The sequence below is a fragment of the Jaculus jaculus genome, chromosome 10, assembly GCF_020740685.1.
Source record: "Jaculus jaculus isolate mJacJac1 chromosome 10, mJacJac1.mat.Y.cur, whole genome shotgun sequence".
Lineage (NCBI taxonomy): Eukaryota > Metazoa > Chordata > Mammalia > Rodentia > Dipodidae > Jaculus > Jaculus jaculus.
Window position 1 is genome coordinate 12,560,963 of NC_059111.1, and position 15,287 is coordinate 12,576,249.

The 15,287-nt window shown below is 42.0% G+C and overlaps 1 protein-coding gene across 2 annotated transcripts in view; it reads right to left on the bottom strand.

Annotated features, from left to right (window-relative positions):
- Nucleotides 1-15,287, bottom strand: part of Dpp8 (dipeptidyl peptidase 8) — a 75,183-nt gene that overhangs the window by 7,634 nt on the left and 52,262 nt on the right. The window contains exons 14-19 of one of the 2 annotated variants that reach the window (XM_045160213.1): nucleotides 13,694-13,846; nucleotides 13,088-13,223; nucleotides 11,794-11,939; nucleotides 4,383-4,529; nucleotides 2,850-3,002; nucleotides 355-497 (exon numbers count right to left, since the gene is read on the bottom strand). In XM_045160213.1, the coding sequence (XP_045016148.1) occupies nucleotides 355-497; nucleotides 2,850-3,002; nucleotides 4,383-4,529; nucleotides 11,794-11,939; nucleotides 13,088-13,223; nucleotides 13,694-13,846 (878 nt within the window). Of the gene's footprint in view, nucleotides 1-354; nucleotides 498-2,849; nucleotides 3,003-3,889; nucleotides 4,019-4,382; nucleotides 4,530-11,793; nucleotides 11,940-13,087; nucleotides 13,224-13,693; nucleotides 13,847-15,287 lie in introns of those variants that run through there. The other variant, XR_006639302.1, reaches the window with a different exon arrangement.

The following is a 15,287-nucleotide window of genomic DNA, read 5'->3' on the forward strand; positions in this document are numbered from 1 at the left end:
GAGGGGATGGGGAAGAGAAAGAGAAAGTGAGAATGGGCGTGCCAGGTCCTCTAGTGACTGCAAATGAACTCCAGATGCAGGTGCCACCATGTGCATCTGGCTTACATGGGACCTGGAGAATTGAACGTGGGTCCTTAGGCTTTGCAGTCATGAATCTTAACCACTAAACCATCTCTCCAGCCCAAGCGCTAGGATTAAAGGTGTGTGCCACCATACCTGGCACATTTTAATATTTTATAAAAATATTAATAAAATGTTAGTCTAACTTTAAAGTATTTAAATATTTCATTATTATTACAAGTTTTAAAAACACAATTTAAAATCTATTAGCTTAATTTTAAAGCTTGCACTTACTCAGAGGGGAACTTTTCTGCTTGCATTGCCACAGATCCTAAGTAATAACCCTGCTCATTCTGGTCAGGGTGACCCATGTAACGTTCCGTGTATCCCGTGTCATAGAAGATCCACAGGGTAACTGGGGCCCCAGCAATAGCAACCTGCATGTGACAGCATGGATAGTCAATTGTGCTCGAGAAACAAGTGGCTAGCAAAAAGAATTAACAGCTGCAAATGTACAGGCTGGAACCATCCTCAGGCTGGAGTCCCACTACTGGACGCACACGGTATCAGAAGACGCAGCCAGCTGAAGCAGAGTGCCAAGGTCACTCACTTGATACTCTGAGTCAGTAAGTTTCAAGTTCCATCCGCCTGCCTCATACCACATCCCTGACCTGGGCTAGCTGACAATACACAGTGAGCCCTTATCCAAAACACAGACTGAACTAGAGTGTGTGAGAAGCTCACTGTGAACTCACTGCCGCCACAGGGTTAGAACGTGTAAGAACTGTCAACTTTATACAAAAAAGACAGTCACATTTTTACTTTTCTTCTTGTTAGCTTCTCTTGGTGGTTCAGAATTTAAAACAATGAATGGACTATTATATTTAAGTACTAAAAACTTGCATCATTTGAAGGCTTCTGCAGGTTTTTTTTTTTTTTTGAGAAACTAATATTTCTTTTTAGTTTTTGGTTTTAAAAAATTTTTGTTCAATTTTATTTGTTTATTTGAAAATTGAAAATGACAGACAGAGAAAAAGGCGGCGGGGGGGGGGGGGAAGGAATGGGCGCGCCAGGGCTTCCAGCCACTGCAAACGAACTCCAGACGCGTGCGCCCCCTTGTGCATCTGGCTCACGTGGGTCCTGGGGAATCGAGCCTTGAACTGGGGTCCTTAGGCTTCACAGGCAAGTGCTTAAACGCTAAGCCATCTCTCCAGCCCTTTTTTTGATTTTTTTGAGGTAGGGTCTCGCTCTCTAGCCCAGGCTGACCTGGAATTCACTATAAAGTCTCAGGGTGGCCTCAAACTCACAGCGAGCCTCCTACCTCTGCCTCCCGAGTGCTGGGATTAAAGGTGTGTGTCACCACGCCTGGTTAATTGTACAGCTTTATATTTAGATATTCTCACTACTTTCTTGACAACTGCAAGCCTTGGAAAGTTATAATTTTCAGAATCTATTTGGAGTATTCTACATATTATCTGGATATATGCAGAAAACAAACCTTCTACATTTTAATTTTTATTTTGGTAGGTTTTCTTGAGACAGAATCTTATGATGTAGCCCAAGCTAGCCTCAAACTGGCAACTCTCCTGTCTCTGCTTACCAAGCCCTGGGATTACAGGTATGTAACCACAATGCCTGGTCCATTTTGTTCTTAAAAAAATTGATTCAGATTAGAAAATAAAGTCAGCTATTGAAATATTCATTAAAAAAAGAGGGCTGAAGAGATGGCTTAGCAGTTAAATATGTTAGTTTCAAAGCCTCCTGGCCTGGGTTCAGTTCCTCAATATCCATGTAAAGCCAGATGCACGAAGTGCTTTATGCATCTGAGATCTTCTGCAGTGGCAAGAGACCCTGAAGCACCCATCCTACCTCTCAAATAAGTAAAAATATTTTTTGCCAGGTATGGTGGTACATGCCTTTAATTCCAACACTTGGAAGGCAGAGCTTATAGGAGGACAGGAGACTACTGTAAGTTCAAGGCCAGCCTGGGCTAGAATGAGATCATCCTTGAAAAAAAAAACAAAACAAATAAAAAATAGTATTTTGTCTAAATAGTAGAAAAAAGAAAAACACTACTCATTATTTTTATTTATTTGAGAGTGTCAGACACACAGAAAAAGCAGATAGAGAGAATGGGTGCACCAGGGTCTCTAGCCACTGCAAAAAAACACTCCAGATGCATGTGCCACCTTGTGCATCTGGTTTACGTGGGTCCTGGGGAACGGAGCCTTGAACTGGGGTACTTAGGCTTCACAGGCAAGTGTTTAACTGCTAAGCCATCTCGCCAGCCTGAAAGACACTACTCTTAATAATCATCTTAATATGTTTTCCTTAGTGTATTTTTAAACAGTTTGGTCATGGAATTATAAACATAAATTTTAATTCAATAATTCTTTCAACAGACATTTTTCCCCTAGTATTGGGACAGATTCATTGAGGACCAATTGCCTGCCAACACTGGTGCTCAGCTGCTAGATACAGCAGTGCACAGGGCAAAGTGTCTCAGAGCAGTGAGAGAGAGTGAGAGTGTGTGCGTGTGTATATACAAACCAGGAACATCATAATCACTGGCATATATAAATAGCCAAAAACTGGTCAAGTTGATAAATGTTTAAAAAACTATGCTAACACATGATATATATATTTATCTCACATGGCATAAGCCTTGAAATTTCATGACATTGGCAACTCTGTGAACCTTCAGAAAAATGAAGATTACTGAATATCTTCAATTTACAGAGAATTCTACTCTTAGTACCCAAAAACAAATACAAAAGAAAGCCACATACCCTAAAGATATCTGACCTCTGCATCAATGCCATCAGGGAGAGGTACCCTCCATAGGACCAGCCGTGGATGCCCACACGATCTAAGTCAATGAAATCATATTGGGATGCCAGATACTGCAGTCCTTCCACTTGATCATCAATTTCTATCTGGCCCTGCCAAAAGAAAAGAAAATTATTTCACTGACTGATGCACAGAAGTCTCATAAGAGCACCTTTAACACTAATGGCTTTACTAAAAATACTTGTAGGGTTTATTCAGATTAGAATTTATTAACAATTGAGATTCTATTTTCTTCTTTTTTAAAATATCTTTTTAACTATTTGAGAGAGACGGAGAGAGAGAGTGAGTGCACGCACATGTGCAGGGCCTTAGCCACTGCAGACGAACTCCAGACGTGTGCTCCCCCTGTGCCATGTGTGACACTGCGCGCTCGCATCACGGTGCGCAAGGCTATGTGGGACCTGGAGATTCAAACACGACTTCTCAGGCTTCGCAGGCAAGTGCCTTAACCACTAAGCCATCTCTCCAGCCTGACATATTATTTTCTATTTTATAAAGGCCTAAAGCTTCTGCCATTAGCCTGTCCTAGAGTTTATTTACCACCTAGTCATATAAAGTTCTATCCGACGGCTAGCCAAACTGTCCCTTGCTATCAGATGGTTCCCACTCTATTTGTTCTGTTGTCTGCTAAGAGATCAGCAACTTCCTTGTAACAAGCCTTCCTATACTCAAAATTTAGCCCCTTTAAGAAACTGATTAATTTTATTTCTCCTTTTTAATGCTTAGTGCAGTGAAAGGGAATACTTCTGAGGCCTTAACCTTCCTATTTCCCTATCATACTACTGCTAGGAGCTGAACATACTATTTCTTTAAAGTCTTAACTCCTACCATTACATCCTGAGGGATTAATTGGCCTGCCAGTGCACACAATCTCATTTCACTGAGCCAAAAACAAAAATTAAAATAAAAAAAAAAACTTACATGAGAATACAACATAAGGTCAAAGAACTGGCTGTGGGAGCATATCCCCATGTCTTACTCAGCATGTCCAATACACTGGCAACCACAGTAACTGCCTTACTGTGCAAAAGGAACATCGGATTGTCATCATTTCCCAAAGTAGCAGAAACACCATGGGGCATCTCTAAAAGGTAGCATTTAAAGCTTCCTGTAGAGAGAAAGAGGCTTGTCACAAGGAAGGCACTAACCAGTTGGTTTCCCTCTTCACAGAGGACAGAACAAATCTCAATGGCTCCTCAGCAGCGTATGGGATGCTGGAAACTAATGGGGGCTGACTGCCTTCTGGCTGTGGTAGGTGGACAAACTAGACAGATGCTTTATATCAATGTGGCTGTCTCAGCTCCTCACAGTTACACACAGGTAGATAGGAGCTAGTCCAGTGTGCCTCATGCTAAATCTTCCCTTCCACCCCCAAACTTGAACACACATTCTTTCTCATTCTCAGCCCCTTCCTCAACTCTTTCTAATTTATTTAAAAAAAAAAAAAAAAAAACTGCTTTATGCTCACACACCATTTTATATTTAAAGGCGCCTTCAAATTTAAGTCCTCGATGGCATGATCCCCTGTTGTCTATAACCACAACAACATAACCGAGAGAAGCTAGGGTATTTAAGCGGAAATACTTGACTCCTTTGAACCGATTATTCACCAACTGCACCTGAAAAATAAATGTAATTCTGATCAAATTACATGGCAGTACACAACCCACAAGACTGGAAAGATATCACAAAAAATGGAAAGCTAGTTGGGTGTGATGGCACATGCCTTTAATCCTAGCACTTGGGAGACAGAGGTAGGAGGATCACTGTGAGTTTGAAGCCACTCTGAGACTACATAGTGAATTTCAGATCAGCCCAGGCTAGAGTGAGACCCTGCATTGGAAAACAAAAAAAAAAAAAAAAAAAAAAAGGAAAGCTTAAATTTTTAAATACTATGTTACCTTAAAAAATTTAAAAATATTTTTTTTTTTCCCTTTTTGGCTTTTCAAGGTAGGGTCTCACTCTTGCTCAGGCTATAAACATTATTTATTTATTTATGAGAGAGACAGAAAGAGGCAGGTAGAAGAGAATGGGCATGCCAGGGCCTCCATCCACTGCAAACTCCAGATGGGTTTGGCATCTTGTGCATTTGGCTTACATGGGTCCTGATGACTCAAACTGGGGTCCTTTGGCTTTGCAGGCAAGTGCCTTAACCACTAAGCCATCTCTCCAGCCCTATGTTACCTTTGAAATTTAACCAGTAAGTGGTCTATCTCTAAATTAATTGAAGCCTTTTCATATTTTACTTTTTTGTTTTTTTGAGGTAGGATCTCGCTCTAGCCCAGGCTGACTTGGAATTCACTATGTAGTCTCAAACTGGTCTCGAGCTCAATCTTCCTACATATGCCTCCTTGGGATTAAAGGCGAGTGCCACCACCATGCCTGGCTTTTTTTTAATACTTCATTTATTATTTTTATGTATTTATTCATTTGAGGGAGGCAGAGAGAGAGAGAGAGAGAGAACATAGGCATCATGCCAGGGATCCCCGTCCACTGCAAATGAACTCCAGATGCATGTGCCACCTTGTACACCTGGCTTATGTGGTTACTGGGGAATCGAACCTGGGTCCTTAGGCTTCGCAGGCCTTAATTACTAAGCCATCTCTCCAGTCCCCATCCACTTTTTAAAATTTAATTTATTTGAGACAGAGAGAGAGAAAAAAACAGCAGATAGAAAAAATGGGCGTGCCAGGGCCTCTAGCCACCGCAAATGAACTCCAGATGCATAGGTTACCCTAGCGTACCTGGCTAACGTGGGTACTAGGGAATCAAGCCTGGACCATCAGGCTTTGTAAGCAAGTGCCTTTAACCACTGAGCAATCTCTCCAGTCCCTTATGCTGTATCTTGTTTATTTTGAAACTCAATGATGTTCAGGGCAACTACCAAACAGTTACAGACTTTAAAACTGTAAATTACATAAAAGAATTATTTTACCCCATAGAGAAAGGTGCTAAAGCCGGGCGTGGTGGGGCAAGCCTTTAACCTCAGCACTCAGGAGGCAGAGGTAGGTGGACTGCCATGAGTTCAAGGCCACCCTGAGACTACATAGTTAATTCTAGGTCAGCCTGGGCTAGAGTGAGACCCTACCTCAAAAAACCAAAAAGAAAAGAAAAGAAGGTGCTAGACTATCTACTCTGAAGTATAATTATGTCAGTCAAGTAACAGTGACAAGGACAAGTAAGATTATCTTCCCTGACTACTTGTCCTGGGTCATCTCTGACCAAGAGTGAGAAAAGGCAACATTTTAATGGAACTTTGTGACCAATCTGGCTTCTTTATTCCTGCTAGTGTGAAAAGTACGGTAATTTTTAAATCACTTTATCATCTTAGAGGCTATATTCCTACAATGATTGCAAAGTTAACTTCATCTGGTTTTCTTTTTTTTACATCAGAACAGAAGATCCAGTAGGGTCGGTCATGTCCAGCAGAATGGTGCTTCATTGACCAAAGGCTGCACATACAATGGTGGTGTCATGACAGTGTAACAGACCAGCCAGTATCATCACAGCCCGCAATGAACACAAGGCAACACCCACGTGTCTGTGGTGGTGCTGGTGTAAATAACCTGTACTGCCGATGTCATACCAGCATAGCACATTAACAACATGCACTTTAGATAAGGAATGACTAGGGTACTGGTTCACACATGTGCCACACTGCGTTACACTCTATTAACTTTTCTGGAGTAGTACTGGTGATTGAATCTAGGACCTTGCACATGCCAGACAAGCATTCTACTACCAAACTATATCCCTAACCTCCTTTTAAAATTTATTTATTTATTTATTTGAGGTAAGGTTTCACTCTAGCCCAGATTGACCTGTGGTCTCAGGGTAGCCTTGAACACACTGCGATCCTCCTACCTCTGTCTCCTAAATGCTGGGATTAAAGGTGTGTACCACCACATCCGGTTTACTTTTTATTTTGAGACAGAGTCTCATTAAGTTACACAGGCTGGACTTGAACTCACTCTGTAGCTCAGACAGGCCTTGGGTTTGTAATCCTCCTGCCTGTCTCCCCAACAGCTGTGATCAGTGTGTGCTACCAGGCCAACTTATACTATATTTGTTATCAGCTTGTAATATCTTCCTAATTAACACTAAAAGTTTTGGGTTAGTTGTATAGCTCAGAGCTCGAGTGAATACTTAGCATGTGGACGACCTGGTTCCATAGTTTTTTAATTTTTTTTTAAGGGGGGGGGTGCTGGAGAGATGGCTAACCAGCTAGGCATTTGCCTGCAAAGCCATAGGACCCAGGTTTGATTCTTCCAGGACCCACATAAGTCAGATGCACAAAGTGGTGCATGCATCTGGAGTTTGTTTACAATGGCTAAAGTCCTGGGTGCACCCATTCTTCTCTACCTACCTAACCCTCTCTCTAATAACTAAAAAAATTAAAACAGGATTCATTCCACAGAAGGGGATTTATGCCTGATTCTGGAAAACTAGTCCAAAGTGTGTGGCTGGGAAGGTCATACACCCTAGAGGGAAGCTACTACTGTCATTTGGCTAAGTGGATAGGCTGTGTGCATCAAGTTACTCTCAATATTTATGTTTATGTATGCCCATACATTAGTGCTACTCTCGTTTTTGGTCAAAGAAGCTTGTTTTTTGTTTTAACCTATCTATGAATGAGACAGAGATAGAAAGAGTGACTGTAGGTGTGCCTTGGCCTCCTGACACTGCAAATGAATTCCAGACAAATGTGCCACTTTGTGCATCTGGCTTTACATGAGCACTTGGAACTCAAACTAGGGCCATCAACTTTTGCAAGCAAAAACCTGAGCTATTATCTCACCAGCCCCAGAGAAGCTTCTTTTTGCAGATGGTGCTAACTATTGGGGAGACTCAAAATTTGTCAAGGATCTGAGAAATGACAACTGAATGCTCAACACTGAATGAGACATCTCTATCATACAGGCACTACGAGGCTCAGGGAACACTGTAGCAGTGGAGGAAAGAATATAAAATCTAAAGGATGGGGCGGCATGCCTTAGTGCACCATCTTCTGGATATGAAGTGGCAGTTGCATTCATGACCTCATGGTGGTGGTCCTCACCACTACAAGACTAGCGAAATAGTGAGCCTGTCAATGTTCTGTCATGGATGATGGAGGAGAAAGACATCAGCCGGGTGTGGGGGTGCACTCAGGAGGCAGAGGTAGGAGGATTGCCATGAGTTCGAGGCCACCCTGAGACTACAGAGTGAATTCTAGGTTAGCCTGGGCTAGAGTGAGACCCTACCTCGATAGTCCCCCTCACCCCCCCAAAAGAACAACAACAACAACAACAACAACAACAACAAAGACATCAAATAGAAGAGACTAGTTAGAAAGGAGAAAGGAAGCTAGGAGTGGTGGTGCACACCTCTAATCTTAGCACTAGAGGGGCAGGGGCAGGGGCAGGGGCAGGGGCAGGGGCAGGGGCAGGGGCAGGGGCAGGGGCAGGGGCAGGGGCAGGGGCAGAGGTAGGAGAATCACTGTGAGTTCGAGGCCACCCTGAGACTACATAGTGAATTCCAGGTCAGCCTGGACTAGAGTGAGACCCTATTTCGAAGAAAAAAAAAAAAAAAAGAATTGGGAGTTCATTTTGGGCTGGAGAGATGGCTTAGAAGTTAAGGTGTATGCCTGTGAAGCTTAAGGACCCAAGTTCGATTCTCCAGGTCCCACGTTAAGCCAGATGCACATGGTGGCACATGTATCTGTAGTTCATTAGCAGTGGCTGGAGGCCCAGGTGTGTCCATTTTCTCTCTCTCTCTCTCAAATAAATAGGTAAATAAATAGATAAATAAAATGTTTTTTATAAAAGCTCCCTTATGAAGCAACATGCTGTTCAGCTGGCAGCAGCCTCACATGTGCCCATGTGTGCTGTGGGTCATGAGTGCATGCAACAGTCACACTGAGAGACGGACTTCTGCCAGCTAGGCCTATGTATGCACATTCCAGGATGCTTACATAGCATGAAACACCTTAATGACATTTCTCACAAGTTTGGTTGTAAAGCAACTCATAACTATAGTTAGCAGTAATGGACAATAGGTTAGATATAAAATTTTAAAAAGGTTCTGATAAAAATGAGGAAAAGGGGCTGAAGAGATGGCTTAATGGTTAAGGCACTTGCCTGCAAAGCCTAAGGATCCAGGTTTGATTCCCCAGTACCCATGTAAGCCAGACGCACATGGAGGTGCATGCATCGGGACTTCGTTTGCAATGGCTAGAGGGCCTGGTGTACCCATTGTCTTTCTCTCCCTCTGTGTTTCTAATAAATAAATAAAAATAAATATTTAAAAAAACGAGGAAAAGGCCAGATACACATGCCTTTAGTCTCAGATATAGAAAAGGCTGTAGCAGAGGACTAAGTGGCCAAACTGGGTGACAGTAAGACCTCTCAAAATTAAAAATAAAAATTTGGCTACAGCCTGCCAGAAGCAGTTGGGAGGCACAGGCAGGAGGATTGCCATGAGTTCGAGGCCACCCTGAGACGCCATAGTGAATTCCAGGTCAGTCTGGGCTAGAGCAAGATCCTATCTCGGAAAACCAAAAAGACTAGAGAGATAGCTCAATGATTGCCTGCAAAGCCTGACAATCTGGGTTCGATTCCCTAGTACCCAGATAAAGCTAGACGCACAAAGTGGCACATGAGTCTGGAGTTTGTTTGCAGTGGCTGGAGGCCCTGGTGCCACCCATTCCCTCTCTCTCTCTCTGCCTCTTTCTCTGTCTTTCATTCTCAAATAAATAAACAAAAACAAACAACAACAACAAAAACAAACTAGGGTGCTTAAGGCCTGGCCTGGGGCCCTCTTTTAAAAAAAAGTTTGGGGGGCTGGAGGGATGGCTGAGCGGTTAAGACGTTTGTCTGCAAAGCCAGAGGACCCAGGTTTGATTCCCCAGGACACATGTAAGCCAGCTGCACAAGGTGGCGCATGTGTCTGGAGTTCATTTGCAGTGACTGGAAGCCCTGGCACACACATTCTCTCTCTTTTTCTCTCTGTCAAATAAATAAATAAAAATAAAATATTAAAAAAAAAAGTTTGGGCTGGAGGGATGGCTTAGCATTTAAGGCATTTGCCTTGAGAGTGGCTCAGTGGTTAAAGGCACTTCTTCGCAAAGTCTGCCAGCCTGGGGTTCAATTCCTCAGCACCTACATGAAGTGGGATGCAAAGTGTTGCATTCACTTGTAATCTCATTATACCTAGGACAACAGGAGACAGAGCCAGGAGAATCTAAATCTCTTGGACCAGCTACACTGACCTTCCTTTGCAATTTAGCAATTCATTGCAGTGACAAGTAGGGGAAGCACAGAGATCTCAAAGCTGTACTCTGAGTTTCACAGGTGTATGTCAGATGCACAAAATGACACATGCTCTGGAGTTTGTTTGCAGTGGCAAGAGCCCTGGTATGCCAATCAGCTTTTTCTTATACATAAAAATATTTTAAAATAAGGAAAAGTTAACAACAAAAAACAAGTTTAAATTATATCACTTCCCCTCATGCACTGAGTGCTAACCCTGTGTTATAGTTATTTTAGGTTTACTTTTTGTTGTACAATTTGGTATTTATAGACACTTTCCCAGATAGCAAATAACAGGGTATGTTAAAAAACATTGAGACTTTAATGTAAAATATATAATCAAAAGTGAATTATTTTTATTTATGTGTGTATATGTATATATTTATTTATTCATTCACTCTGTAGCTAGCCTCAAACTCAAATGATCCTCCTACCTTAGCCTGTCAAGTATTGGGATTAAAGGCATGACCCATCATGCCTGGTCTATTTGGTAAATTTCATTTATTTTTGTGGAGCTGGGGATCAAACTTCAAGGTTAAGAGTAAACATTTAAAAAGATTAATAGGCCAGTCGTTAATCCCAGCACTCGGGAGGTAGAGGTAGGAGGACTGTCAAGAGTTCGAGGCCACCCTGAGACTACACAGTGAATTCAGCCTGTACTAGAGTGAGACTCTACCTCAAAATAAAAAAAGATTAACAATCAAGTTACCTGTCCAAAATACTTTATTAGTCAATAGCATTTATTTAACATTCAAATGCTAATATTTAATCCAGAAAAAGAATAAGGTTTTACAGTTTTAAGGAGTAGCACAGTAGTTTCCTTTATCAGCTATAAAAGTATTCTATTGTGCTTGAAAAATATAGCCATGCAATGAAGGGGTGGCAATTCATTAGGCTACCAAGGCTTTCTGAAAATACAAGATTCTTTGTATTTGCCAAAAAAATGTCATCATCTAATTTCCCAACAAGTTGCTCTCTGTGATATGCATAGTCCACTCCCGCCAACATCTATAGCCCTCACTGGACAGTAAGAAAAGGACACTGATTTAGGTAAGATAAGCCATATAAACTTAGCTTCTGAATTCCTAAACTAGATAACTGGAACTAAAGCCTGGAATAGGCAATACTATAAGCTTAACACTGTGGAAGTTCTCTTGTTTTTGAGTCAGGGCATCACTACCTAACCTGGATGGTCTTGACCTTGCAGTGATCATTCTGCCTCCTAAGTGTTGGGATTACAGATGTGTACAATTGTGCCCAGGTTTCAAATTTTTATTTATTTATTTATTTATTTGAGAGCGACAGACACAGAGAGAAAGACAGATAGAGGGAGAGAGAGAGAATGGGCGCGCCAGGGCTTCCAGCCTCTGCAAACCAACTCCAGATGCGTGCACCCCCTTGTGCATCTGGCTAACGTGGAACCTGGGGAACCGAGCCTCGAACCGGGGTCCTTAGGCTTCACAGGCAAGGGCTTAACCGCTAAGCCATCTCTCCAGCCCAAGGTTTCAAATTTTTATCTTAAACAAACGACTAAACATTAACAAAACCCACCTAAAATATTTGTATGCATGTTTGCCTGAGTTTATATACTCACCTGAGGACCACCATATATGAACAGCACAGTGGGGTATTTCTTTCCAGGCTGCAGATCATGAGGCTTGTAGAGCATTCCATACAATGTAAATCCAGTAGTACTTTCAAAGGAGAATATTTCTGGAGGGGTGTAGTCCGGAAGAGGACCTGTGAAGAAGTAACAGAGGCTATATAAAAAGCTCTTAGGGGGCCATCCAGCCTGAAAGCAAGCAACAAAATATCCGTGAAGACTCCACCTCCACAAGTAACTAAAATCCCTCTATCAGGTGAGGTAAGCAGTAAATTAAGCAGGAATTTGATCTTTGAAAATCTAATGGGTGTAGTGGTGCACACCTTTAATTACAGAGTGAGGAGGATCTTCATGAGTTCAAGGCCAAATTGGGACTACATACTGAATTCCAGGTCAGCCTGGGCTAGAGTTAGACCCTGCCTTAAAAAAGGAAAACCAAAACATACCAATAAAAATGAGAGAAGCTGGGCTTGTTTGTACACACCTTTAAAATCCCTGCACTCAGGAGACTGAGATAGAAGGATTACTGTGAGTTGGAGGCCAGTCTGGGACTTCAGAGTGAGTTCCAAGTCAGCCTTAACTAGACTGAGACTCTACTTTGGGTTAAAAAAAAAAAAAAAAAAAAAAAAAGCTGGAGAAATTGCTCAGTGGTTAAAGCACTTGCCTGCAAAGCCAGATACACAAAGTGCACCCATCCACTTTGCATGCAAATAAACATTTTTTGTTTTGTTTTGTTTTTTTCAAGATAGGTTCTCACTCTAGCACAGGCTGACCTGGAACTCAAGCTATCCTTCTAACTCAGCCTCCCAAGTGCTGGGATTAAAGGCGTGAGCCACCATGTCCAGAAAAATAAATAAATATTTTAAAACAATGAAAGAGAGGGAGAGAGAGAAAAGAGGAGAGGGGTTGGGAGAGAGACTCTGTAATGCCATTCTGCCACTCACTTCCATACAGAGCACGCATGCTGTTTTGTTAAAAGAAGATAGTTGCTTCAAGTACTTCAAAAACTTTCAGGAAGTTGGTTATTCCCTAGAGCTGTAGTTCAGAATACACTATTTCATCTTCTTTCAACAAGCCTTCCACAGCCCTGCTCCCACCTGGATGAGAGGTAACTTATTTTATTTAGTAGCTGACAGACCAGGAATGATTCAACCAGAAGCTCAGCGGCTCAGGAACAAACAGGTTGAGAAATAGGAAAACTGTCAAGGAGACAGGACATAGCACATGGGTGCCGTGTGCTGAAATACTAATCCTAGTCAAGGTGATGTCCAGAGAAAAGGATTACCTGCTGAATCCAAAATAGTAGCCCAAAATTCCTTTGTTTTGCAGGCTGAGTCATCTTCAGGACTTGACAGTTTGAAAAGGGACACACAATGTGGATTCTTCTGGTTACTATACTTACTTATAAAGAAGTCACAATGCTACAGAAAAAGGAAACAGTTATGCTTTTCCACAGAGTGAAATAAAAAGGTTATCTACTGTTCCACCTGCACTAATGCTGTGGCAAGAGTATAAGAGTCAGACTCACGTAAATACACAACACTGAAGTTGGGCTAAGCATTTTAAACTCTTCTGAGAGAATGAGGCTTCTCCAACCCAATCTCACCAATTCTCACATCGTTCAAAATGAGTATTAGAGGAACAGAGGGCTTTTAAATAACAGGAAAGGGCAGGAGATACGGCTTAGCAGTTAAGGCATTTATTTGTTGCCAAAGTCTAATGACATGGGTTAGATTCCCCAGTACCTACGTAAAGCCAGATGGACAAAGTGGCATATGCATCTAAAGTTTATAGTGACTGGAGGCCCTGGCACACCCACACTTTCTGTTTCTCTTCTGCTTGAAAAAAACAAAAGCCATGATAGGAAACCCATTACAAACAGAGACCATACCCTGCTGATGCAGCAAGAGTGGGAGTAGCCACGGTCAGTCAGCCTTGTCACCTCTCCAGGACTTGTGTAACTGACCACATACAGGTGATGCTCTAAAGGGGAGTCTTTGGTGCCTTCAAAATATACCAGCTTTCTAACTTCATCAACCTGGATCTGCCAAAATAACAACAAAATCAGACCTAGCATGACCCACAAGGCCAATGATCGGCAACCAACCCCCTGCTTGTTCAGCGTCATCTGAGTCGTTTGACTTGGGTTTCTTTTGTTTTCATTTTGCTACCAAAGCTAATCACTTTGAGATGGTTTTGCTTGTGGCTAAAAACAGAACATGTCCTGAAGCAAGAAGATATCCTGGGGCTGGAGAGATGGCTTAGCATTGGAGTTCGTCTGCAGAGGCTGGAAGCCCTGGCGCGCCCATTCTCTCTCTCTCCCTCTATCTGTCTTTCTTTCTGTGTCTGTCGCTCTCAAATAAATAAATAAATAATTTAAAAAAAAAGAAGATATCCTGACTTATATACTATTGTTAACTGGTCAGAATATGTATTTTACTCAAAATACAAAACCAGGCATGAAGGCACATGCTTTTAAACCCAGCACTTGGGAGGATGAGGTAGGAGGATTGCTATGAGTTCAAGGCCACCCTGAGACTACATAGTGAATTCCAGGTCAGCCTGAGCTAGAGAGATACCCTACCTCAAAAAACAAAACAAAAGCCGGTGTGCTGGCACACACCTTTAATCCCAGCACTAGGGAGGCAGAGGTAGGTGATCGCCGTGAGTTCAAGGCCACCCTGAGACCACATAGTAAGTTCCAGGTCAGCCTGGACTAGAGTGAGACCCTACCTTGAAAAAACAAAAAAAAAAAACAACAAAACAAAAAAAACCCCAACAAAACAAAAAAATCACTTCCTTAAAATAACTGTTTTGTCATACGTGTATGGGGTATACATGTGGAAGCGAAGCTGATGTCAGGTGCTCTCCACTTTACTTACCAGGCAGAATCTCTACCTGAATTAACACCTCTCATGCACTGGGATTACAGGCAGGCTACCACATCCATACCCACACCCACACCCACCGAGCATTTATGTCACGCCTGGGGGTCCAAATTCTGGTCCTCTCACATACATGGCAAGTGCTTTATACACTGAGACATCTCCCCAGCCCCAATATAACAGCTATTCACAACAGCTTAGTTCAATTATCCATGCATACTTAAGATTGATTTTAATATTGTATACATTACTCAGTCCATATAGACAGTACTTTCTTAGATCTTTTAGCTAAACTTGAGAAAGCAAAATTCACAATTTTTTATATACTGAAGATAAAAGATAACCTTAAATTTTTTTTTTTTTTTTTTTTTTTTAGTTTTTCAAGGTAGGTTCTCACTCTGGCCCAGGCTGACCTGAAATTCACTCTAGTCTCAGGGTGGCCTTGGACTCATGGCAATCCTCCTACCTCTGCCTCCCGAGTGCTGGGATTAAAGGCGTGTGCCACCACGCCCCACTAAGATAATCTTTTTAAAATGCATAAATACCTAAATTAACATAGTTGCTACAGGAAACAAATATTCAATAATGACCACATATAGG